General features: G+C 38.4%; 1 protein-coding gene across 2 annotated transcripts; it reads right to left on the bottom strand.

Annotated features, from left to right (window-relative positions):
* Positions 1-735: 735 nt before the first annotated feature.
* Positions 736-24810, bottom strand: ints13 (integrator complex subunit 13). 2 transcript variants are annotated; one of them, XM_083528414.1, is made up of 17 exons: positions 24476-24810; positions 23525-23775; positions 23368-23442; positions 23052-23254; positions 21011-21091; positions 20775-20865; positions 20442-20570; positions 15855-15936; positions 11714-11797; positions 11520-11609; positions 11189-11367; positions 10861-11025; positions 10556-10710; positions 10133-10363; positions 1458-1597; positions 1027-1162; positions 736-880 (listed from the first exon to the last, which is right to left on the bottom strand). In XM_083528414.1, exons 2-17 carry the CDS (start codon positions 23747-23749, stop codon positions 844-846), a joined length of 2103 nt encoding a protein of 700 aa, XP_083384540.1. In that variant the 5' UTR covers positions 23750-23775; positions 24476-24810; the 3' UTR covers positions 736-843. The 2 variants fall into 2 exon arrangements, with proteins under 2 accessions (XP_083384540.1, XP_083384539.1); XM_083528413.1 differs by having other exon boundaries at positions 24504-24810.

Raw genomic sequence — 24810 nt, 5'->3', positions numbered from 1 at the left:
GTGATTTCCTTTATAGAAACCTACCCATTTTTAATGCAGTGCTGCTTAAGCGCCATAAGATCACCGGCATCCAATATTTATTTTCGCCCTCGTCCCTTGCACAGAGATTTCCGATTCTCATAACCTTTGATTTTATGTACTGAATATGATGAGATATTTAAAGTCTTCACAATTTGATGTTGAGGAACATTATTCCATCTTTACTTCTGACCTGTTGCCAATAATAATAATAAAAAAAAAACGAGCTGCAAAATGTTCCTTTAGTTGTTTTTAGTAACACACATTTACAGTTTTTTGTTGTCCAGTCCACACTTTTTTTGAGACGTTACCGCCATCAAATTCAAAATGATCATATTTATTTCCTTTAAAATAGCACATTTCCTCAGTTTCAACATTTAATATTTTTCCAATGTTCTACTGTGAATAAAATATGGGATTATGAGATTTGCAAACCATTGCATTCTGTTTATATTTAAATTTTACACAGCATCCTAACTTGATGAAACTGGGGTTGTACATTACACAATATCTCTATTTATCCCTATGAGCTGTAGGTTGTCACTGAAAGAACAGGATTGTGACCTGGTCTAAACTTCTCAGGATGCTACTACAGCAAGCAAGCTTTTTTAAATTATTATGAACTACAAAGCATGTTGCATGACTTAAATATTTTTATAATCTGTAACAAAATATCATGTGAAAGGAGATCAATTAAAATCAGATTGACACACAAAGTAAACAAACACCTAAGAGTTGCTCTTTATTGTGTTTTCGATTTTGTACAAATTGAGTTAAAAAAAAAAAAAAAAAAAAAAAATCTTCCTCTTGGACATCTGCCATCCATCATCTGGTAGTTTTACCATTCTCATGAACATCTTTCCTAAAAAAAGAAATTTATTATTATTGATAATAATAAAACAATAAATAATAGAACATTAACAACATGAACAAAATAAATAAATAAATAAAACCACAAATTAACACAAGTTTAGAGGGCACTAAACAGGAGAAAGAGACACAACTAACCCATTCTCCTCTTTCAAGTGCTGGTAAAGTTCTGCCTTGTTACTGATGGAGTTGAGCCTTCCAGCAAACTCTGGGTGCTTTCTGGAATTTGCCTGAGCAATTCTACTGGTCCAAAGACTAAGTAATGAGACAGGGCCTAAAAAAGAAGAACGCTCATGAGAAAATTGCTTCCATTTTTTTTTTTTTTTTTTTGCCATTTTCGGAAAACATGAACTAGTGAACTGATTGATTTATATGTAACTCAGTTCATAAACAAGCAAAAACACAAAAGTTCAGAGTCTGATCACACCAAGTGTGCGTTTATCAAAATGCCTGCTCCCTTCTGGTCACAGATCGACGGGTAACTTGGAGGAGCATGTTGAACACCAGAGCCCTGAAGAGACAGAATCACAGCTGTGTTGAAAGGTGTATCCTGTAAATTAAAGATATACCTTTGGTTTTCTCTTGGGGCTGCAGATCCTCAAGCATGAGTCTGGGTTTTTTATTGAATGGCTCTGGAGAATCTGGAGAGTCTTTAATAACCCCAGATTCACTTTCATTCTCTTTCTCTCGCTCCACTTTTCCTTTCAATCTAAAAAAAAAAAAAAAGACCCAAAAAAGATAATTGAGTTAGAACCATCTAAAACTTATTATGGAGACCACAATGTTATTGCTCTACAAATATTAGGCCAGAGAATAGTATTCTATTCTGAAATGTCTGTATACATACACATAAGAATTAAAAAGTGAATGAGTTGCAGATACTGGGGAGAGATGAGAACAAATGTGACATTTTTGATTCTAACAGAAGAACTAGGGCTGGGCGATATGGCCTAAAAAAAAATCCCAGATTTTTTCACAAAAAATCCGATTTGCAAATTAAATCGTTTTTTTCCCCCTGCTTAAAATCAATCTGCATATGACAAAGAAAATGTTAAAAAAAAAAGTTTAAACTTTATTAAATAAAGTTTATTTACCCTTCTGGGATTTTAACCCACTTTGGGTTAAAGTGCAATCAGAAACAACAAGCCAAAAATACAAGATGCCATTGTAAATTGTGAGAATAGAACGTAACATAACATAAAATGAGCAAACCTACAAAGAAAAATGTTTTATGAGTGTTTAAATGTGGAACATGATTGAAAATGCACCTGAGGTTTTGAGTGATTTTGCCTTTACTTTTCTTCAAAACTTCAAAGTAAAATGACTTGAAATTTTAAATTAGAATATAATAGACTCTCGATTTGTTGTTAACATTTGGATTAAAAATTAAAAACGCAGTCATAATTCCACAGTCTGAAGCTATTTCAGACCATTATCTCATCTCTTTTAAAATTTGCCAGGATTAACACCACGTTATCGTGTTAAGCGTACTTTCACGTCAGCTACAACAGCGCGTTTTATTAACAATCTTCCAGAAATTACGATATTAGATAAATCTCCGTCTGACCCTGCAGAGCTCGACTGGGCCACTAAACACCTAGAATCAACATTACGTTATACCCTAGATGATGTAGCTCCCCTTAAGACCAAAATGATCAGGGAGAAAAAATTAGCACAGTGGTATAATGATCATACACGCACCTTAAAACAGACCACTCGAAAATTAGAACGTAAATGGCGTCAAACAAAATTAACAGTATTTCAAATAGCATGGAAGGGGAGCCTCCTAATTTATAGAAAATCTCTTAGTGCTGCTAGATCAGCATATTTCTCCACCCTCATAGAAAATAACAAGCATAATCCTAGATTTTTATTCAGCACGGTAGCAAAATTAACAGGGAATAAAAGCACTGCACTCACATGCACACCATCATTAGGTACTAATGATTTCATGAACTTTTTTAATAATAAAATTGAAAACATCAGGCAAAAAATCCAGACGGTTAATATAAAGCCAAATTATTTTACAAGTAACCCTGTAGACAGCAGTGTAATTATAACAGACAATCAATTACAAAGTTTTACTCCTATTCACGAGAATGACTTAATTTCATTAATTTCCTCATCAAAATCATCAACCTGCATTCTCGATCCCTTGCCTACAAGTTTTTTTAAACAGATCATTCCAGAGGTAATTGAACCTGTTTTAAAAATGAAAACTCTTCCATTAGCACTGGTTTTGTACCAAAATCCTTCAAACTGGCAGTTATCCACCCCCTAATTAAGAAACCTGACCTTGACCCATGTCAGCTGTCCAACTACAGACCAATATCAAATCTCCCCTTCATAGCCAAAATTTTGGAAAAGGTTGTAGCACAGCAGTTATGCTCACACCTACTTATGAATAATATTTTTGAAATGTATCAGTCAGGATTTCGGCCTCATCATAGCACAGAGACGGCGCTAGTTAAGGTGGTAAATGACCTGTTATTGGCCTCTGATCAGGGTTTTGTCTCCTTACTTGTTTTGCTCGACCTTAGTGCAGCTTTTGACACCATTGATCACACTATACTACTTGCTAGACTTGAGAACGTTGTTGGAATAAAGGGAACGGCTCTCTCTTGGCTCAGGTCTTATTTGACTGATCGCTATCAGTTTGTTGATGTTAATGGTGAGTTCTCCACACTCTCTGAGGTAAAGTTTGGTGTTCCTCAAGGATCTGTCTTAGGCCCTCTGCTTTTCTCTTTATATATGCTGCCTCTTGGAGAAATTATTCATAAACATGGTATTAGATTCCATTGCTATGCTGATGATACACAGCTATATATTTCAGCAAAGCCAGATGAGAGAGATCAGCTTAACAATGTTAAAAAATGTGTAAAGGACATTAGACAGTGGATGCTCGATAACTTTCTTCTGCTAAACTCAGATAAGACGGAAGTACTTTTACTAGGACCACATGCAGCTAGAAGCAAACTTTCCGATTACCTAACATCTCTGGATGGTGTTTCAGTTTCAGCGTGTACGGCTGTTAAAGACCTTGGTGTGATTATAGACTCGAGTCTTTCCTTTGAGGCTCACGTGAATAATATTACCAGGATCGCCTTCTTTCACCTTAGAAATATTGCTAAAATTAGAAATATGATGTCGTTACAGGATGCAGAAAAACTAGTTCATGCTTTTGTTACTTCTAGATTAGACTACTGTAACGCTTTACTGTCTGGGTGTGCGAGTAGGTGCATAAATAAGCTTCAGTTAGTTCAGAATGCAGCAGCAAGAGTCCTCACTAGATCTAGGAAATATGACCACATCACCCCTGTATTAATCATCTACACTGGCTCGCAATCAAATCTCGCATTGATTATAAAATACTACTACTGACATATAAAGCACTTAATGGTCTCGCACCACCGTATCTGAGTGAACTTCTGTACCAGTATGATCCTCCACGCCTACTTAGATCAAAAGGTGCAGGCTATCTGTTGGTTCCTCCAATAATGAAGATTACAGCAGGGGGCAGATCTTTCTCTTATAAAGCCCCGCAGTTATGGAACAGCTTTCCTATCAGTGTTCGGGACTCAGACACAGTCTCAGTGTTCAAGTCGAGGTTGAAAACATATTTATTCAGTCATAATCAGTAGATTTTTTCTCAGGTAAAGGCTCAGATCTGGAGGGAACATTGATATAGAGTGTTTGGTGAACTGGGATATTTGTACGCTGTCGTCCCCTCACATTCACGTGTTCACTCAGGTTTGTTGATGGTGGTGTGGTGGGCCGTCTCTTATCCCAGAGATCCCTCATGTCTGTGTTGCCTTCTGGTTCTCCCTTTTAGTTATGCTGCTATAGCGAGTCTTGCCGGAGTCCAAACTGCACAGTGACTTTAACTCTCATGCAACAATAGGTACACTTAATAATCCATATCCTTCTCTTCCTGTCACCCTCTTCTCTCTCTCTCTCTCTCTCTCTCTCTCTCTCTCTCTCTCTCTCTCTCTCTCTCTCTCTCTCTCTCTCTCTCTCTCTCTCTCTCTCTCTCTCTCTCTCTCTCTCTCTCTCTCTCTCTCTCTCTCTCTCTCTCTCTCTCTCTCTCTCTCTCTCTCTCTCTCTCGAGTTAAACATGCTCCTGAGGCTCCAGTGACCACTGTTCCTGCCCCTCTCCCCCCCGTGGATCTTCCCACTTCATCCAGGCCTGCCTGGATTGGATGTCAACAGTCTCCTACACTGATGTCAACAGTCTCCTACACTGACTCAGAAATACACTTCGCTTTTGATCATCATCACTGCACCCCGCAACATTGTATACCCGCCACAAATGGACATTCGGTGTAACCCAGATGAGGATGGGTTCCCTCTTGAGTCTGGTTCCTCTCAAGGTTTCTTCCTTATGCCATCTCGGGGAGTTTTTCCTTGCCACAGTCGCCAGTCGCCACCGGCTTGCTCATCAGGGACAAACTTACTCATAAAGAACATATTCATTTTTAATCACCGCATTATCTGTGTAAAGCTGCTTTGAGACAATGTTCATTGTTAAAAGCGCTATACAAATAAAAATGAATTGAATTGAATTGAATAGACAGGGAGTGTTTTTATGAGTGTTTAAATATGGTGATTCAAATGCTCTGATTTTTCTGTTTCTTAACTAAAACGCCGTTCTGAAGCGTCTTTACATGTATTTTGACGGCTCCCACCAGTGTACGTTTAGACGTGCAACACTAAACAAAGTGCGGCTGCTTAACCGTGTATTTTCAAGATGCGGCTGCTTAACCACGGTCTTGTGCTGCCGCTGTCTTGTTCATTTTGTGTATCTCTATGGCAAACGCGCGGGGGGAGGGCCGAGTTCGTTCGAAACTATGGAAGCCCAGAGGGGAGCGTCGGCAGACATTAAAGAGAAACCCGATTTTTATTAAAACAGATCGATGTGAACTACACATTCGAGTTAATCGATAAAATCGATTTATCACCCAGCCCTAAGAAGAACCTATGTAAGACAGATCAGGAAAGGTGATGTTAACAGACTGCCTCACCCCCACTGTTAAACATGGAGGTGGAAGCTTAAGAGTTTGGGGTTGTTTTAGAGCAGGAAAGGTTGGAGACTTGTTCCAGGTGAAAGGAAAACTGAACCAACATGGCTACCATTACATTCTTCCACACCATGCAACTTCATCTGGGCTTCATTTTGTAACTATTATGTAAAGCTCTGTGTTATTTAGATAGTGGAGTGTAATAGAATGGCCTGCCCAGTCACCGCATATTAATCCTATTTACTGCTCTGGGATAAAATGGATCACAAGATCAGAAAGACATTTTCAACTAGTGACAAACAACTTTTTACAAGAGGCATGGCAAACAGATTCACACTCTTGGCACCCGGACAGTTAATTCCTCCAAACATTCAGCTGAAATATTTTGTCATCTAAGGGAGGATGGGCTGCAACAACTAATCGATAATAACTGATAGTGAAATCTGTTGCAGCCCAACTAACTATATATATATATATATATACACACACAGACACACACACACACACAGAGGCCACTTTATTAGGTACACCTGTCCAACTGCTCATTAAAGCAAATTTCTAATCAGCCAATCACATGGCAGCAACTCAATGCATTTAAGCATGTGGACATAGTCAAGACGATCTGCTGCAGTTCAAACCGAGCATCAGAATGGGGAAGAAAGGTGATTTAAGTGGTGACTTTGAACGTGGCATGGTTGTTGGTCCAGACGGGCTGGTCTGAGTATTTCAGAAACTGCTGATCTACTGGGATTTTCACGCACAACCATCTCTAGGGTTTACAGAGAATGGTCAGAAAAAGAGAAAATATCCAGTGAGCAGCAGTTCTGTGGGCGCAAATGCCTTGTTGATGCCAGAGGTCAAAGGAGAATGGCCAGACAGGTTCGAGCTGATAGAAAGGCAACAGTAACTCAAATAACCACTCGTTACAACCGAGGTATGCAGAAGAGCATCTCTGAACTCACAACACGTCGAACCTTGAGGCGGATGGGCTACAGCAGCAGAAGACCACACCGGGTGCCACTCCTGACAGCTAAGAACAGGAAACAGACTACAATTCGCACAGGCTCACCAAAATTGGACAATAGAAGATTGGAAAAACGTTGCCTGGTCTGATGAGTCTCGATTTCTGCTGCGACATTTGGATGGTAAGGTCAGAATTTGGCGTCAACAACATGAAAGCATGGATCCATCCTGCCTTGTATCAACGGTTGAGGCTGGTGGTGTAATGGTGTGTGGGATATTTTCTTGGCACACTTTGGGCCCATTAGTACCAATTGAGCATCGGGTCAACGCCACAGCCTACCTGAGTATTGTTGCTGACAATGTCCATCCCTTTATGACCACAGTGTACCGATCTTCTGATGGCTACTTCCAGCAGGATAAAGTGCCATGTAATAAAGCGCGAATCATCTCAGATTGGATTCTTGAACATGACGATGAGTTCACTGTACTCAAATGGCCTCCACAGTCACCAGATCTCAATCCAATAGAGCACTTTTGGGATGTGGTGGAACAGGAGATTCGGATCATGGATATGCAGGGGACAAATCTGCAGCAACAGCGTGATGCTTTCATGTCAATATGGACCAAAATCCAGGAATGTTTCCAGTAACTTGTTGAATCTATGCCACGAAGGATTAAGGCAATTCTGAAGGCAAAAGGGGGTCCAACCCGGTACTAGTAGGTGTACCTAATAAAGTGGCCGGTGAGTGTGAATCCACTGAACGGATTGCAATGAAATTTGGAACATACCTTCCTCCTGGGTCTTAGGTGCTCACTAAGAAAGGGTTTTGAAAATTCGCCCTGGATCGCGGCTAACTCGTGAAAAACGCGATTTCTCACGCATTGTAAACTCTTCGAAATAACAGTACGGATCCTAATGAAACTTACTACATTGTTTCTTATTACATGTTGCACGCTAAAAAATATTTTCACAGTAGTTCGCCCTGTATCGGTACTACAAAGGGGTAGTACGTTATTTGTTGACCTTACGTTCTGATCTCTGATCATCCAGTCCTGCTCAGTGCTTACTGCTTATTGCCATATTGCTTAGCGTTCTGCCTTCCGTAGCGAAGCACGGGTACTTTCAGCTAGTATAAAATATACATACACACACATACATACATACATACATACAGTGGGTACGGAAAGTATTCAGCCCCCCTTAAATTTTCACTCTTTGCTAAAATCATTTAAGTTCATTTCTTTTTTCTCATTAATGTACACATAGCACCACATATTGACAGAAAAACACAGAATTGTTGACATTGCTGCAGATTTATAAAAAAAAAAAAAACTGAAATATCACATGGTCCTAAGTATTTAAACCCTTTGCTGTGACACTCATATTTAACTCAGGTGCTATCCATTTCTTCTGATCATCCTTGAGATGGTTCTACACCTTCATTTGAGTCCAGCTGTGTTTGATTATACTGATTGGGCTTGATTAGGAAAGCCACACATCTGTCTATATAAGACCTTACAGATTACAATGCATGTCAGAGCAAATGAGACTCATGAGCTCAAAGGAACTGCCTGAAGAGCTCAGAGACAGAATTGTGGCAAGGCACAGATCTGGCCAAGGTTACAAAAATATTTCTGCTGCACTTAAGGTTCCTAAGAGCACAGTGGCCTCCATAATCCTCAAATGGAAAACATTTGAGACGACCAGAACCCCTTCTAGAGCTGGCCGTCGGGCCAAACTGAGCTATCGGGGGAGAAGAGCCTTGGTGAGAGAGGTAAAGAAGAACCCAAAGATCACTGTGGCTGAGCTCCAGAGATGCAGTCGGGAGATGGGAGAAAGTTGTAGAAAGTCATCCATCACTGCAGCCCTCCACCATTCGGGGCTTTATGGCAGAGTAGCCTGACGGAAGCCTCTTCTCAGTGCAAGACACATGAAAGCCCGCATGGAGTTTGCTAAAAAAAAAAACACCACCACCTGAAGGACTCCAAGATGGAGAAAAAAGATTCTCTGGTCTGATGAGACCAAGATATAACTTTTTGGCCTTAATTCTAACCGGTATATGTGGAAAAAAACAGGCACTGCTCATCACCTGTCCAATACAGTCCCAACAGTGAAGCATGGTGGTGGCAGCATCATGCTGTGGGGGTGTTTTTCAGCTGCAGGGACAGGACGACTGGTTGCAATTCGAGGGACAAATGCGGCCAAGTACAGGTGTATCCTGGACGAAAACCTTCTCCAGAGTGCTCTGGACCTCAGACTGGGCCGAAGGTTTCCCTTCCAACAAGAGAATGACCCTAAGCACACAGCTAAAATAATGAAGGAGTGGCTTCACAACAACTCTGTGACTGTTCTTAAATGGCCCAGCCAGAGCCCTGACTTAAACCCATTTCAGCATCTCTGTAGAGACCTAAAAATGGCTGTCCAACGTTTACCATCCAACCTGACAGAACTGGAGAGGATCTCCAAGGAGAAATGGCAGAGGATCCCCAAATCCAGGTGTGAAAGACTTGTTGCATCTTTCCCAAAAAGACTCCTGGCTGTATTAGATCAAAAGGGGGCTTCTACTAAATACTGAGCAAAGGGTCTGAATACTTAGGACCATGTGATATTTCAGTTTTTCTTTTTTAATAAATCTGCAACAATGTCAACAATTCTGTGTTTTTCTGTCAATATGGGGTGCTATGTGTACATTAATGAGGAAGAAAAATTAACTTAAATTATTTTAAGCAAATGGCTGCAATCACTAATGCAGCATAATCACTAAACATTGTATTACTGATGCGCTAAGTCTCAAATCAAGCACCAAAATCCTCCATTAGGCACACTTCCGGCAATTAAAATTGTCTGTGCGGAAACATAGCAAAAGTTCTGTTTGGTGTCCTGATAATTTACATAATTTAAAACACCATAATTACCTTAAAACATTTATAATATTACCTTTACTTATGTTGAGTTTAGTTTCACTAATAATAAACATGCAATTGAATAAAGCATTAAATTTGTCCATGCTCATGTTTAGATTATTATAGACTTGAGAAATATTAATTTAAGTTAGATTTAGAACAGATAAAAATGTGCAATTAACATGTGATTAATCACAAGTTAACTGATGACAATCATGTGATTAATTGCAATTAAATATTTTAATCGAATGACAACCCTAATAACCCTATAAAGATAGATAGACCAAAAGAATGAAAGGAAACAAGAATAAAGCAATAACTGCACCCAGTGTATGCAAAGTATTTCTGGAAAATCAAACCTGTCAGTGTCTTGAGTCCATTGTTTATCCTCAGATTCTTTACCATTCTTTTCTGTTTTATCGTCTTTGTCCTCTCTTTTCCTTCCTCGTTTTTTCCTCTCTTCTTCTTCTTGGGGTTTACTTCTGCAGGCACTGATGCACTCAAGAACTTGCTGATGTCTCTCACTGGTTTCAACATGCATCTTAACCAGAGTCTCCAATTCATTCCACATTATCCGGTACTGCTCATCCCTACAACACACAACGCTTGTGTTGAGTCCAGAAGTAAAATGATATCTCTATTCTTATTTATACCCATTTCATACATGTAGCCTCTTCATTTATGAAACAGTATGCACAAGTAAATAAAATTAAGATCAGATACTTTAAGATACTTTGAAAGAATCTGTAATGCAATAAAAAAGTAAATTTTGTGGTCCACACCGTTTGGGCCCTTTCCCCCTGGAGCCCACTGTAGAGATGGGTAAAGGGTCATTCTTCCTCTCCATATCCACCAAGTTGTACACAGTCTTTTGACATGTAAGAACGTCGTCTTCTGTCAAAGTGTCCTTCACTATCAGGTTTGCTAAAGGCACTACCTGAGCAGCAAAAACACAAGAGTGAAACAGAAATCCGATCTTTCATTAACGGAACATGATCCATGCCATCGACTGCTACCAGTTCTAGGTATTATCATCACTTTTAGGAAAAATAAACATAATGAACTGAAATGAAAACACATGACTCACTGCCTGCATATTAAAAATAGTGGTTTGAGAAATAATCATGGGCCAGTAGCGTGTGTGACGCTCCAGCTGTGCTTTTGCTCTTTCAAAAGGTGCTCTCCCGGCAGCATCCACTGGAGTGTGAGGGAAGGTGGTGAGGCGATTTTCCCTCATAAACTCTCCAAAATCCTGCAGAAAGAGCAAAGCTGAAGCATGGGACACAATCCTGTGTCATGCTGTAGGATCTAAACAGGAAGAGTGCTATGGAAATATCCCCAAACTTACGTTATCTTGTCTATATTTCCCTTTATAAGCAATGGGATTTGTGATGAGGTTGAAATGAAAGACTTACAGTAATGCGGTAGTCAGTAACACGACCCCCGCAGCCTTCACTGATGGAAGGAGGATCCTCCAGAGTGGAGCGAGTGCTATTGAGCATATGCAGGAAAATTTCTCCACCATGACAACTCAACATGTGACTGATAACCTTTGAGCCTGCTTTGCGAGGCTGCTCTAAGAGAACGGAGCGACCTAAAAAAGGGGAAAGAAGATTACAGATCCTTTATTGGGTCCTTTTCTCAAGTTTCCTTCTTAAATAATGAACATATTTACTTGTACTGTAAACTTGTACTTGTACTGTCTTTTCTTTCATAAAATTACTCAGTAAGAAACTAAAAACATACCATTTAAAAGGAAGTTAGTGAGACAGGAGGAGGGTCTACTATTAACATCTACAGGAGAGATGCGAAAGGCTCCTGTGCAGTAATGCAGCTCTGGAAAACAAAATACAGCAACCCTGTGTTAATGTAAACAGTATACAGATATGTCAGTACAGTTTACAATGGAAAAAACTTGACTTTTCCTGCTACACACTTACCCACACTGTTGGTTCGCGGCGTGCACCATTTGAGTGTAATAGTTTCTCTTATACCACTTTCTTTGCTGCCGCCTCCTATATCACCTGCAAAAAAGACAATACAAGGCTGAATATCATGTAGATACAGATTAAAGATGAATACTCACAGATACAGCTTCAGTTAATGTTTACATCAAACATCAGAAAGTGTGTTTAGTCATGACACAGATGTTTATGCTAACAGATGGTCTGGTTTTACAGAAAATGCTAATCTTTTGACTTTACAAAGAATGGAGTAAAAAACAAACACTGAGTGAGCGACAGTTCTGTGGCTAGAAAATGCCTTGTGAGGAGAGCTCACAGGAAAACGGCCAGATTGGTTTGAGCTGCCAAAATGGATTTAGGAGCTCAGATAATCACTTTTTACTGCCATTTTGAGCAGAAAACCATTTTAGCATGCACAAAAACATAGAATCTTGAGGTTGATGTGCTACATCAGAAAAGAATACAACATCAGGTTCCACTCCTGGAAAAGGAAGAGGAATTTGAAGATATCGAGGGAGCAGTCACACAAACCAGACAGTCTCTAACTGTTCAGTCTGGAGGGAGTCCTGAAGAAACCCCAGCCCGCCTGCCTTAACGACTACCGCCCTGTAGCTCTGACCTCAGTTGTGATGAAGTGCTTCGAGAGACTGGTCAGAGACTTCATCACTGGCTCACTACCGGACACACTGGACCCACTACAGTTTGCATATCGTCAGAACCGTTCTACTGAGGACGCCATTGCTCATCTCCTTCACGCTACAATGAGCCACCTGGACCACAGAAATGGGATTTATACAAAGATGCTGTTTGTGGACTACAGTTCAGCATTTAACACTTACCTCTAAGTTGGAGGTCCTGGCACTCAGCTTGCCGCTGTGTCATTCGATCTCTAACTTCCTGACTGACAGACCACAAGCCGTACGGGTGGGAAAACACACTTCATCCACCCTCACCCTCAGCACTGGAGCTCCCCAGGGTTGTATTCTGAGCCCCCTGCTGTACTCACTGTACACGTATGACTGTGTGGCCACTTCCAACTCCACCTGATCTCCAACAACGACGAGACGGCCTACCTACAGGAGGTTAAAAACCTGGAGAGATGGTGCCAGGAGAACAACCTTCTCCTGAACGTCAGCAAGACTAAGAAGTTGATCGTGGACTTCAGCACGAAGCAGGAGCGGTCATACCAACCAGCGGGACCCCAGTGGAGAGAGTGGACTTGGTCCTGTCACATCAACACCCTGGTGAAGAAGGCCCGGCAGCGTCTGTACCATCTGAGACGCTTAAGGGACTTTAAACTACCCTCTCAGGTGCTAAAGACTTTCTACACCTCCACCATTGAGAGCGTTCTGACGGGTAGCACCACTTCCTGGTTCGGGAACAGCACCATGCAGGACAGGCGAGCCCTCCAGAGGGTGGTGCGTTAAGCTGAACGTACCATCCACACCGAGCTCTCTAACCTGCAGGACATCTACAGCACGCGGTGCCGGACCAGAGCTAGGTAGATTGTGAAGGACCTCAGCCTTCACAATCTTTGGGCTCAACAATGGACTCTTTCCTTTGTTGCGTTCAGGGAAACGCTTCCGCTCCCTGACAGCGAACACAAAGAGAATGAGGAGCAGCTTCTTCCCGCAGGCCATTCGGAGTTTAAACCAGGAGACACCCAGGATCTAAAAACTGGCCCACTCTCTCCATCATCACACTTCTTCTCGGTACATATCTCACCTTTCGCACCACGACACTTTAAACTCTGGACTAGCACAGTACAGTGCACTTTATTTTTTATACCACACCGTTCCGCACACGGACACTTTATGGACAATCGAAACCACCTTAAATTGTCTATTGTTTACTGTTTCACTGTTTTCTGGCATAAACATTTTTTTGTATATACATCCTTTTCTTTCATATATATATATATATATATATATATATATATATATATATATATATATATATATATATATATATATATTTTCTTATATTTTATTTTATATAGTTTTTATACTTTATTTATCAGTCTTCTTTTTCTTGGTATTATTTTTCTCCATTCTATTCCCTCATGCCAGACCGTCGTAATAAGCATTTCACTGCATGTCGTACCCTGAATGTATGTGTATGTGACAAATAACATTTAATCAGATTTTTATTATCAAACTTATTGTGTACTGCGGCAATATATGATATATTGACACAGCAAGCGACCTGTAAACCATCTACGGTAAGTTAAAAACAGGTTGTGATTGGTTCAGTATTAATGACACGCCCACTTCTTGTGCAGTCTGTGATAAACAAACAAGTGACTATCAACCAGGCAAGGAAGCTGTTGGCAATGGCAACCCTCAAAGTGTATCTACAGAGGAAATGCTTATCTTGAACATGCACTCAGATGAAGAGGCAGGAAGTGTAGGAAATCTCATTTTCCTTTTAGATAAATCATAAGCGGTGACCTCACCAGAGATTTCTTACAATGATTATATTTTAAAAAAATTTAAATATGCACTTTGTTTCTCCCTGCGTTCTGAACTGCCCATGTTGTAAAACATGTAGCACGACTCAAAGGATTCAAATTATAAAAAATAATCTAAGACAAGGGTTCAAATGTCCAATATTTTCTGTCAAATTTTGTTTAAAAAATTATTCACCATCTCCGATTGCATAATTTATAAATTATTTTATTATGGCCTTAATCAGGTTAGTCCATCAATCTACCCTGCTGTACACAGATGTTTTAGTCCAGTTGTCAACTGGAGCGTTATTTTACCCTCATATAAGCACAGGGGACTGTAACCATGACAACAAATCACAAATATTGGTTAGGTATTGGTCTGTATTTACAGTTTAGTACTGCTATTTTTATATCATAATTTATGCCAATATTATAAAAGAAAAATTATAATGCAGATCAACATCATTATGAGAAGATTGTAAATGGGATGACTGGGTAAATCAACAACTCCTTTATCTTTAATACTATTTAAACATATAAAATTTAATTCATATATAATAATATATCAATAATACTATAAAAATAAATCTGTGTAACAGTGTTGAACTAATTGTAATAAACTAATTTAATTGATAATCTAATCAAATCACAAAGAGCGCCAGAGCTCATCCTCCCAGTCCTGATGTCTTACAGTGAGGGTCCAGTTAAGGTCACATGCAGAAGGATTAATAACCAGTTTCCTTAAATACACTGGAACAACAAGGCCAATTCTATCATTCTATCAAAACATTGCACAAGCAGTAGATTTTAAACTGCCAGAACAAGTTAGAAACCACTGATATATTAACATCCATACATGCAACAACTCAGTCAGAGAAAACAACAGCAGTTGACAACAGAAACATTATGAAAGCTGTGAAGAAAAACCAGACAGATTAGTGTCATCTCTAACAACCTCCACACGGCAGGAATGATGATATCATAATCCAGACTTCAAGAGCAGAAATAAGCCACAAAATTGTTAAAACCAAGATAAACCTCTACTAAAGTGTGAAGAAAAAAAAGAATCTGCTCATGATCCATTCATGATATTCTCATGGTATGAGCTCGCACAGCTGCTTCTGGAACAGACTCATTTTTATGGAAGATGGAATTAATGATGAAGCTTCAGAATGATTTAAGAAGTCTACAGAAATGCACCCAATCTAATTAGAAAGAAACACATAAAAGGTTTTAGACTGGACAAGTCAATCAGCAAACATTAACCAGCTGCATTTCACCATCTGAAGAGGAGACGGTAACGAGAAACCCAGTGAAACCTATGCTACAAGACTGGAAATATATCACAAAATAAGAATGTTTGGTGATGTCAGTGTGTCACTGGTTTGATGCAATTATTACAAGTCAGAAATATACAAACACATTAAGGGTTAGTTTATATTGTTCCACCGTGGTCACCATGTTTCCATGTTCTTAATTGTTTAACACGAGTAAGTTTTATTAAATGGAAGCTGAAACTTGGATCCATATTATCTTTCAAATTTGATCTCAAACCCAAATCCTAACCATTCCAGTACTTTTGGAGAGGAGATCTACTACCACATCCCAGGATTTTCCTGCGTTCTTACTGACCACATGTAAAAAGAAATGTAAAAGGTTGGTACATACTATTTTTGAACTCCAGATGAGCATCTCTATGGTGTAGAAGCTCTACATCGTAGTTGGCAGATGTGTTAGCATGCTGCTCCTCCTTATTATGGCAGGGCACACAAACACAAAAATAGTTAAGCTTCACCAGAGAGAGCAAATGAGACAGAGAAAGAGAGAGAAAAAGAGAGTGGGGTGTAATGAAACTGTGCATCATTTCTTTCCATATTCAATTCAATTCAATTCATTTTTATTTGTATAGCGCTTTTAACAATGAACATTGTCTCAAAGCAGCTTTACACAGATAATGTGTTGATTATCAGAATTTCAGTTCAATACGTCTATCAGACTGCTCACTAATAAAAAGTTCAATCCCATACTCTAGTAGTGTCTTCGTTTTAGGACCAACAGAGGCTACCCCACAAACAACCACCTCAGCACACTGTTCTTCATGACCTTATATGCTAACATACTACTACATATTAATTAAGGCTAATGCCATTTCACCTGCTAAATGAAGACACTGACTCTATAAAGTACTTAATACCATAACATATTTGCTTGCAGTATTTCAATCAACTTCAATCAGTAGATAAGCTAAGTTTAACTAAATACAAGGTCATTAACTGCAGTGTAACATTAACAACATTTATCACAATCCGTAAATGCTTGAAAATATCACGTGTTTTTAGCAAACAAAAGACACATGAACTAATACACTGCATTCTGTACACGTTTTCTGGTACATTTCTTACATGGTGTTCTCTCCTGAGCAGACCAATTCAATAAACACCGAGGAAAATCTGCTGTTTGTCTAAATGACTGACACACTGTCATATGTAAACTTCACTTACTGCGAAGTCCAGTGTGTAGAATTTACTCCAATTCATCTTCACAACTCTTTTTGGATCAAGCTAAAGGCTGACTGTATCAGGACAACACTATCATACTGACTTCTATCTGTTTTCCATTACACCCCTGAGTAGGAGAGAGAAAGAGAGAGAGAGAGAGAGAGAATACAAGAAAAGAAAAGAAAACAGACTATAACTCCACACAGCACAAGGAACAAGAGAACTACATTGTATCTGGGGAAAATATCACCTATAAGGTGATTATGAGGTAAGCATTAAGAAAGAGCTTCTGTTTTCATCCAGCATCCCATTGATCACATGACTAAAGACTGACACTCACAACTGTTGCTCATTAACTAAAATATGCCTTTCTTCAATAATAAAAATCTTTTAACCTTGTAATGTTTGGCAAATTTCTGTATCCTTTCTCTAACTTGACACGTTCTCATTTCCAGATTTCACTGAGAAGTCAAACTTCAACACTCATGCTGAAATCTGGTGCAAAATTAAAAATTAAGACAAATACCCCAACAAGTCTAAAAATACACGTCATAGTTTTAGGAACCAAAACATGTTTCTAAAACTGTAACACAATTTTATAATTGAAAATGTAAACTATTTTGAAACTATTTTAAATGCCTAAAAACCTAATAATTATAATGGTCCTTTACTATATTGGGTTTGAATTAGAGGAGAGGTGTTACGCACTGGAGAACATGCCAATTAACACAATCACTAACAATCACTCACATTAGACATGATGGGTAGGACTCAATTTCCAACCTCTAATACATAACTAGAAAATTTGCCAAATGAAATAAAATTTTAAAGGAACAATGTGAGGCTCAACTTTCCTCCCACTCTTCCTATTTCTGGCAGAGGTCATTATTTGGAAATGTCTTTATGACTTTATTTAGATAGAAGCTAGATGACTGAGGGAGGCATGCATCCTGGGGTTCTGAGATTAGCTCTGGAAGCTTTAGAGTACTGACCTGAACACAGACATTTAATGTAGGCTAGTAAAACAAACAAAAAATACACCATGAAAACAGCAGTCATAACAAAGCTGAAAAACAGACACATGAAAACAGTAAAGGTTCAGATTTTAAAACAAAAAAGGTATTAAAAAACATTTGGGAGCCTCTTGCTGACTGGTTTTAAAAACATTTAAAAGCTGTAGCCAGGCACTGAGGCTGAACCACACATTTTTCAAATCCACTATGTCTCCTATATGTTTTTCTTAAAGCTAGATATTGCTGCATGAATGGGATATAAAAATCTATAAAAATAATATTTGAATAATAAAATATAAAAAAGGCAGTTTTTCCACACTTTTTTTAATAGATATTTTTGGCCATCAATCTGCACACCAGCCACTAAACTGGGCTTGAAGGGCCTTGGTCACAGAGATGAGGTAATTTCTTCGATGACCTCACTCTGTATATCAATGCATTCATTCTTCACTCCGTTCTGACCCGTCTCTCCATCCCTATAGCTAGCTGATAACCAGTACCTGCAACTACTTTTGTATTGCTGGGAGTTCAGTGAGGCCAGACCAGAGAACCTGAGCCTGCGATATACTTTTAAATCCGAAGTGGATTCCATCTAGTCCTTCTGAGAAGTTTTCACATTCCTGTAAAGAACTCTGAAGCCCAACTTAGCCCAGTTTAAGTGTGCTTTCAAACTCCTATAATTAAAAAATTATAAAGGTCATTGTGCTCCTGTACATGCCGAGCTTCGGAAGTCATTTTATATCTATTACCAGATCTATATTTTGACACAAATTGATTGTGAAAGTCTACTAAGAGTTTATTATACTACATGGCTTAGGTTTTCTACTGACATGGAAAAAAAGATTCACCAGAGCGCCAGAAACTAAATACTTACCAAAAAAACATCCGTAAACATGTCTAAACGTACAATATTTACTTTTATTGATTATTTTGTGTAGATGAATTAAAAAAACTAAATATATAGTACAATAAACTGCAAACTCTAAATATATATTCTAAACACATGGTATACAGTGGATGGGTTCTTCTAGCTTGGGTTGCATATGAATACCCTTTTTCTGAAAGCCTCTAGCTTTTAAGGTTTTAGCTTGGCTTAGTTTCAATTAAAATTTTACTTTGTGGCCACAGTTGTTTTTTTTTATATTTTTTCAGGCTCTGGAATGGCAGAATTCAAGCCAAATCAACCAACCAAGACAATACATACAGATCACATACAATGCTTCCTCTTGTTATGGGAAAAAAAACTGCTTACACTTATACAAACTCTCATGAAAAAATGATCCTTGCAATACTTCTGGAACATCTACCAAAAATAGCGCTAGAATTTCCCAATCATTCTAAAGTAAGTCAAATCTATTGTTACTAATCTAATATCAATCTAATGACAGCACAACCAGCAAAGTCAAAGTTTCATAATTCAACAAATTTCAAGTAACCTGAGAAAACTGAATCCAAACTAAAGGCGATGATCTTCTGGCATCAGACAATCACTAAGTAATCATACATATGGACTTGATCAAATTATTTAAATATGCTGAATAAACATATATATATACCCATCGGTCACATATTCAATTATGTTATTAATAGACCAAGAAGGCCTTTTGATCAAAGTCTATATTTCATAATTCAAGGTAGTATAATATTTACACATAGTGGTATGAAGAATTAGTTTTTCTAGGTAGTGACTTTTCTAAGAAAGACCAGTCACTCATGTACACTACAGACTCCTGGGCTTTATAGTTCACTACATGTTGTCTATAATCAGTGTAATATTTACTGGGAATCAATGCAGTGTGGATCAGATCAGGTGATGTGATCAAACATTCTGGGTCTGACTGCTGCCTTCTGGATAAAGTGAAGCTTGAACACTAAACAGTACGGTAGTATAATACTTAAACATAAAAGTATGAAGAACTAGTTTTTGTACATCATGTACTGATGTTTATTATTTCAGAATTATTAAGTGAAAGATTGGGGTCATTAATCATATTAAGCAGGAGAATAGGTGTAATTGTTGTTGCCACTCGCCGGCATTCAGTGTATTCAATTAAATTTTGTTTGTATAGCGCTTTTAACAATGGACATAGTCCCAAAGCAGTTTCTCTCAAATATCTCAAAAAGTTTATCCCTAATGAGCGAGCCAGTGGTGACAATGGCAAGATGAAACTCCCTGACGGTAAGAAGGAACCTTGAGAGGATTCAGACTCAAAAGTAAACCCATCCTAAACTCGGTGGCACCAAATGTCCACTCATTATAGTTTTATCATTGTTGAGGTTATCACCTGTTCACTGATGGAGAATTAGTTGTAAAACAATAAATTAGGTGTTCATAGTGATTGCTTCTGGTGATTGCTTCTGGTGGTATTCATCCAAAAAAACATCTAGCCTGATAACTTTGAAACAAATATAATAAATCATTAATCAAACTAAATAAAAATAAATAAATTATTTTGATCGAACTAAAAGATTGTTAGATGTCTACTGTCATGAAGCTGCTTTGAGACAATATTCATTTGTAAAAACGCTCTACAAATAAAAATGTATTGATTGGAAATTATTTTGCCCATACTGAAATCACTGAAATACTCTTTTAGTTTAAACCAATTATCTATAAAAGAAACTCAAAGTTTATAACTAATGAATGAGCCAGTGTGGCTAAAAAAAATTGTGATGACTACAGCATTTTTTTCTGGAGGAATCTGAAGTGTTTCAAATCCTCAGGTAGGAGGTGGCGATCTTACCTTCATGGGGATGTTGGTGATGGTGGTTGATGCCAAGTCAAAGTGCAGCTGCACTAGCACATTGAGTTTAGAGGCTAGATGCCTCCCAGCACGTACACTGTGCACTTCACTGCTTAGCACAGATGTCATCTAATAAACATTACAGTTCAACTATGAGAGACAATCGTTTATACCATTACTGGGAATTTGACTCTGATAAAGATAAGAAAATCTATTAATGGTATAAAATTATAAAACCACAATAAGCTTCGAAGGCAGATACTAGACTGTCTCTCTAAAAAAAATTAAGTGGAAAAAATTTAATTAAATAATTAAATTCACAAGATGACTCACCTCCTTCTTTGGCCGGTCTGAGACCAAGGTGTCGTCTCCTTGTGGGTATAAATGGACCAGCACCAGCTCACACTGCTGAATAGGCATAAGTCTGTGAAAAAAAATACACATTACAGCTAAATGTACAAATTTTCATCTGCTTACAATCCAACATTCTTTAAAACAGAATTTCATCTTGAACCATTTCACTACTTAATTCAACACTTTTGAATGCAGTGTTTTGATGCACCACACACCTGTCAGATCCAGCAGCGAGCTTGTTCTGTTCCTGGATAGTTTCTAGCACACAGTCTTCTAGCATCCGTACATGTGTGTCACTGAAGAAAAGACACACAAATGATTAATTAGTTTCTCTAATCTCTCACTCTAAATCTTTTAATACACACTGGATTCTATTTCACCAAATTTCTGCCTACTTGCTCATCCTTCTTACTGCATGAGTGCTGCAGAGGGTGAGGAAACTCCAGCGTATATGCAGCACTGACCCTTATATTACATATAAACAAGCTCATAGACACCCACAATGATCTGAACAGCAATGCCATATTTCACTTGTAAAACTTGAAAGTGGAAAGCTACGTTTTGGAGTTTCAGTTAAAAGAGAAAAGATTTGGGGGATGACTTTTGACAAAATCTTAACATTAGAATCTCGTATTCAGTAATACAGTTAAAAATTTTTGTTTCATCTCAGCAACATTGCAAGGTTGAGCCCCATGTTATCATTTTCAGTTGCTGAAAATTTTATTAATTTTACACCTCGATTACGGTAATGATTTGCTTGTTGTGGTTTCAAAATCTACTTTAAACAAATTGCAGGTTGTTCAAAATTCAGCTAGAAGGATTCTGACAAAGACCAGGTCTGGTGAGCAGATTTCTGCTGTTTTGGAGACATTGCATCAGCTCTCTGTTAGATTTAGTACTGATTAAAAATATTCTTATGCTAACCAATAAGGTGCATTGTATGGCACCTCATTACTTGTCACCACATTTAACTGTCTACACTCCAAGGTGATCTCCTTGTTCCTCCTACCATTTACTTACTATGGGTGATTTGGCTTTTTGTTTCTATGCGCCAAAACTTTGGAATTATCTCCCCACTGAGATTAGACAAGCGGAATCTTTCAATTTGCTCTTAAAACTTACTTTTTCAGGATAGGGTTAAGGTGATCAATTATTATTATTATTATTTTTTTCGTGATGTATCTGTGATGTTTTATGCTTGGAAAATGCTTTAGGATACAACTTTTAAAGTCACAATATAAAATAAAGATTATTATTATTATTATTATTATTAAAGGTCTGATGTAGACTCCTGGTCTGGTTAGGCTCGCTATGGCTTCTTTAGGATAATGTTGGATCTCCTTACAGTAGGCATTCACACTATTTAAACTACAGGTAGTCCCCGACTTACGATAGAGATGCGTTATAATGAGACCATCTTAACATGAAAATATCGTAAGTTGAGACATGACCTAGCCTACCTGAGAATTTTACACAATGGAGATCAGTATGGGGGTAGTATACTGTAATTTGTTAATAATAATAATTAAAAAAATATAACATAATTTAGCAAAACAGAGCAATTTACAGTACCATAATGTATAAATTTTATAGTATATATGTATTTGGCAATTAGCAAGTGCAAAAGTAAAAAATAAAATAAAATCTGTGCTCTAAGACCACATAACTCTGTAGACTGCTGGCGAGAGTAAGGCATCTCACACGGCAGGAGATGGGAACATCCTGGCAGTGTCCCAATGTATCATAAGGACGTTAAAATGCTGCGCAAAAGTGTAAATAATTTTTCTTTATTTGGCATCGATAGTCATCGTAAGATTCCCCAAACAGGCCTTTTTGAGAAAAAAATATCTTATTCCTTATTTACTTTTTAAAAATGTATGTGGAATATATGTTTATTCTGAGTTTGCTGTTTTTTGCCTGTTTAAAAAATATTTCAGGTATATGTCCATCAAACAGCCCTGGTAATGTTTTTTTGTTTTTGCACCACTCTGTGTAAACACCACAGACTTGAGTGCAAAAAAAAGAAATCCAGTTTCTGAAAAACTCAAACCTTCCTGTCTGGCACCAACATCCATGCCAAGTCACAGAGATCACACTTTATCTTCATACTGATGTTTAATGTGAACTGAGACGTGGCATTGTGCTGCTGCCACATGACTGACTGATTAGATGCACAGGTGTCCCTCATACAGTGAATAATGAGGATACTTTTCCTAAATAAGAACAATAGTCTCTTCGGTTCATGGATTTGTTTACCTTTTTGCATTAGTAAGGCAGATGATTCGCCCCCTGTTTGAGACTTTATGTGCCACGTCTGCGAGAGAGGTGCGCGCCTCATGCTGGTACCCAGTTATCTTACAAAGTGACTCGACTGCTGCCACCAGTCCATGTAAAATACTGCAGCATTCCGGATCCTCGTGAGGGTTGGGTGGTCCCACAGCTGCCAGTGCCGTCATTAACTACAAACAGACAACATTAGAGCTGCATGATATGGACAGAACATCATCTCATTACACCACTTCATATTAAGTTTATGGCATCGGTTAGGAGCAAGTTGAGCCTTTTGCTTTACCTCTTGAACACTCTGGTCTTCTTCTCTCCACGTATTTAAAATGTGACATTCTGAATCGCTAACAATGTAGTTTACCTGTAAAAGCAGCAGACGATATAAAAAACAACAATCAAAAGACACAACAGGAAAAACAAACTGAATTATTTTAACATCTTACGAGTTTTTTAGCAGGGTATATGTCGTAGAGGATGCGGCAGTACTCCATAGAGCACTCTACAGCACAAGTCCAGAGGGATTTCGAAACAGGAGCTAGTGGGATCATGCCCTGCGCTCGACCTTTGGTCAACATGTCACACTCAATCTGCTGCCTACTGGACTCAGCCATGTAGGGGCAGTGATCCACCACAAACACTGTCTTGTGAGAGACTGAGAACATCATCATCGTGCTGGTGTTCACTGGCTGAAGACCTGTACACATCAGCATGCAGTATTAAGTGTCAGTTCATAGCAGGTAAGAAATATAGCTGTAGTTTACTGATTCCATGTAGTATGCAGAAAAATAGCAATGCTGCCTTAAATCTCAGACATTTAATCCTAAAATTCTTCTGGGGTGCTGCATGTTTTCACCCTGGTTATGTGGCAGTGGGTGGACTAAATGAGCTGATCTGCCCCATTCCCTTTCATCATGCTCAGGGTTCTTGGGAGATCAGTGCTCACAGAGAATGAATGAAAAATGTATGAATACATTCATTGATGAAGAAAAAGCATCAACAGGAAGAGAATAAGTTTTCTATAATGTTTTATTATATAAATATAATAATACATTATAATTTGGCTCAGATATACTTTAATAGCGAAACAAATTAAATGTCATGTCCGAATATCTGTCCTTTATCCACTATGATTATCATTAATCTAGTAAATAGCTATACAATATTTACAGGTTATAGATTTCTTCACTGTCTCCACTTTAACTGAAATACGAATCACGTGACTCTGAAGAATTGCTAGCTGTGGTTGTGAAACGTTTGCATAAGTTTACAGATGTTTACAGATGTTAAATGTATGCACATGTATGCAGATGGTTGTTTTAACGACATTTGAACAGAATCTGAGCAACATAACGCTTCTCTCTGAATGCGGTTTTGTGTGAAAGTTGAACTTGCACTTGAAAGGTGTGCATGAAGTCTGATCACCTCCAGTCCGATGCGTCTGATGCAAAACTCCACTCTCCCAGCCGGAAGGCCCCACGCTAGTGAAAGCTCCGGCTAACCATGATCACACCGAAACACAACCGCAGCGGAGAACCATTCAGTTTTGGGGAGAAACGCGGTCCTAACTGCTTACTCTTGTTGCTACAGTTCCATGTAAATAAAACCGTCGATAATCCAGAGTTGTATTAACTAACAAAACATGAATTAAAATCCCAGCTGCCTGGGAAACTTAAACACTATTATGTGCACGAATTGGGCGCACATTCAAAACATTCCGTACGAACACAAA

Source organism: Silurus aristotelis, assembly GCF_946808225.1.
Source record: "Silurus aristotelis genome assembly, chromosome: 24".
Taxonomy (NCBI): Eukaryota; Metazoa; Chordata; class Actinopteri; order Siluriformes; family Siluridae; genus Silurus; species Silurus aristotelis.
This window is presented reverse-complemented; position numbering and strand designations above follow the sequence as displayed.

What these genes read in the sequence shown, in the direction of transcription:
- ints13 (XM_083528414.1), bottom strand. Translation starts at nt 23,749, where the DNA reads ATGATGATGTTCTCAGTCTCTCACAAGACAGTGTTTGTGGTGGATCAC. An exon ending in TTACTGACTACCGCATTACT is followed by an intron (nt 11,026 to 11,188) that starts GTAAGTCTTTCA and finishes CTCTTTCTGCAG; the next exon opens with GATTTTGGAGAGTTTATGAG. An exon ending in AGGGGGAAAGGGCCCAAACG is followed by an intron (nt 10,364 to 10,555) that starts GTGTGGACCACA and finishes TGTGTGTTGTAG; the next exon opens with GGATGAGCAGTACCGGATAA.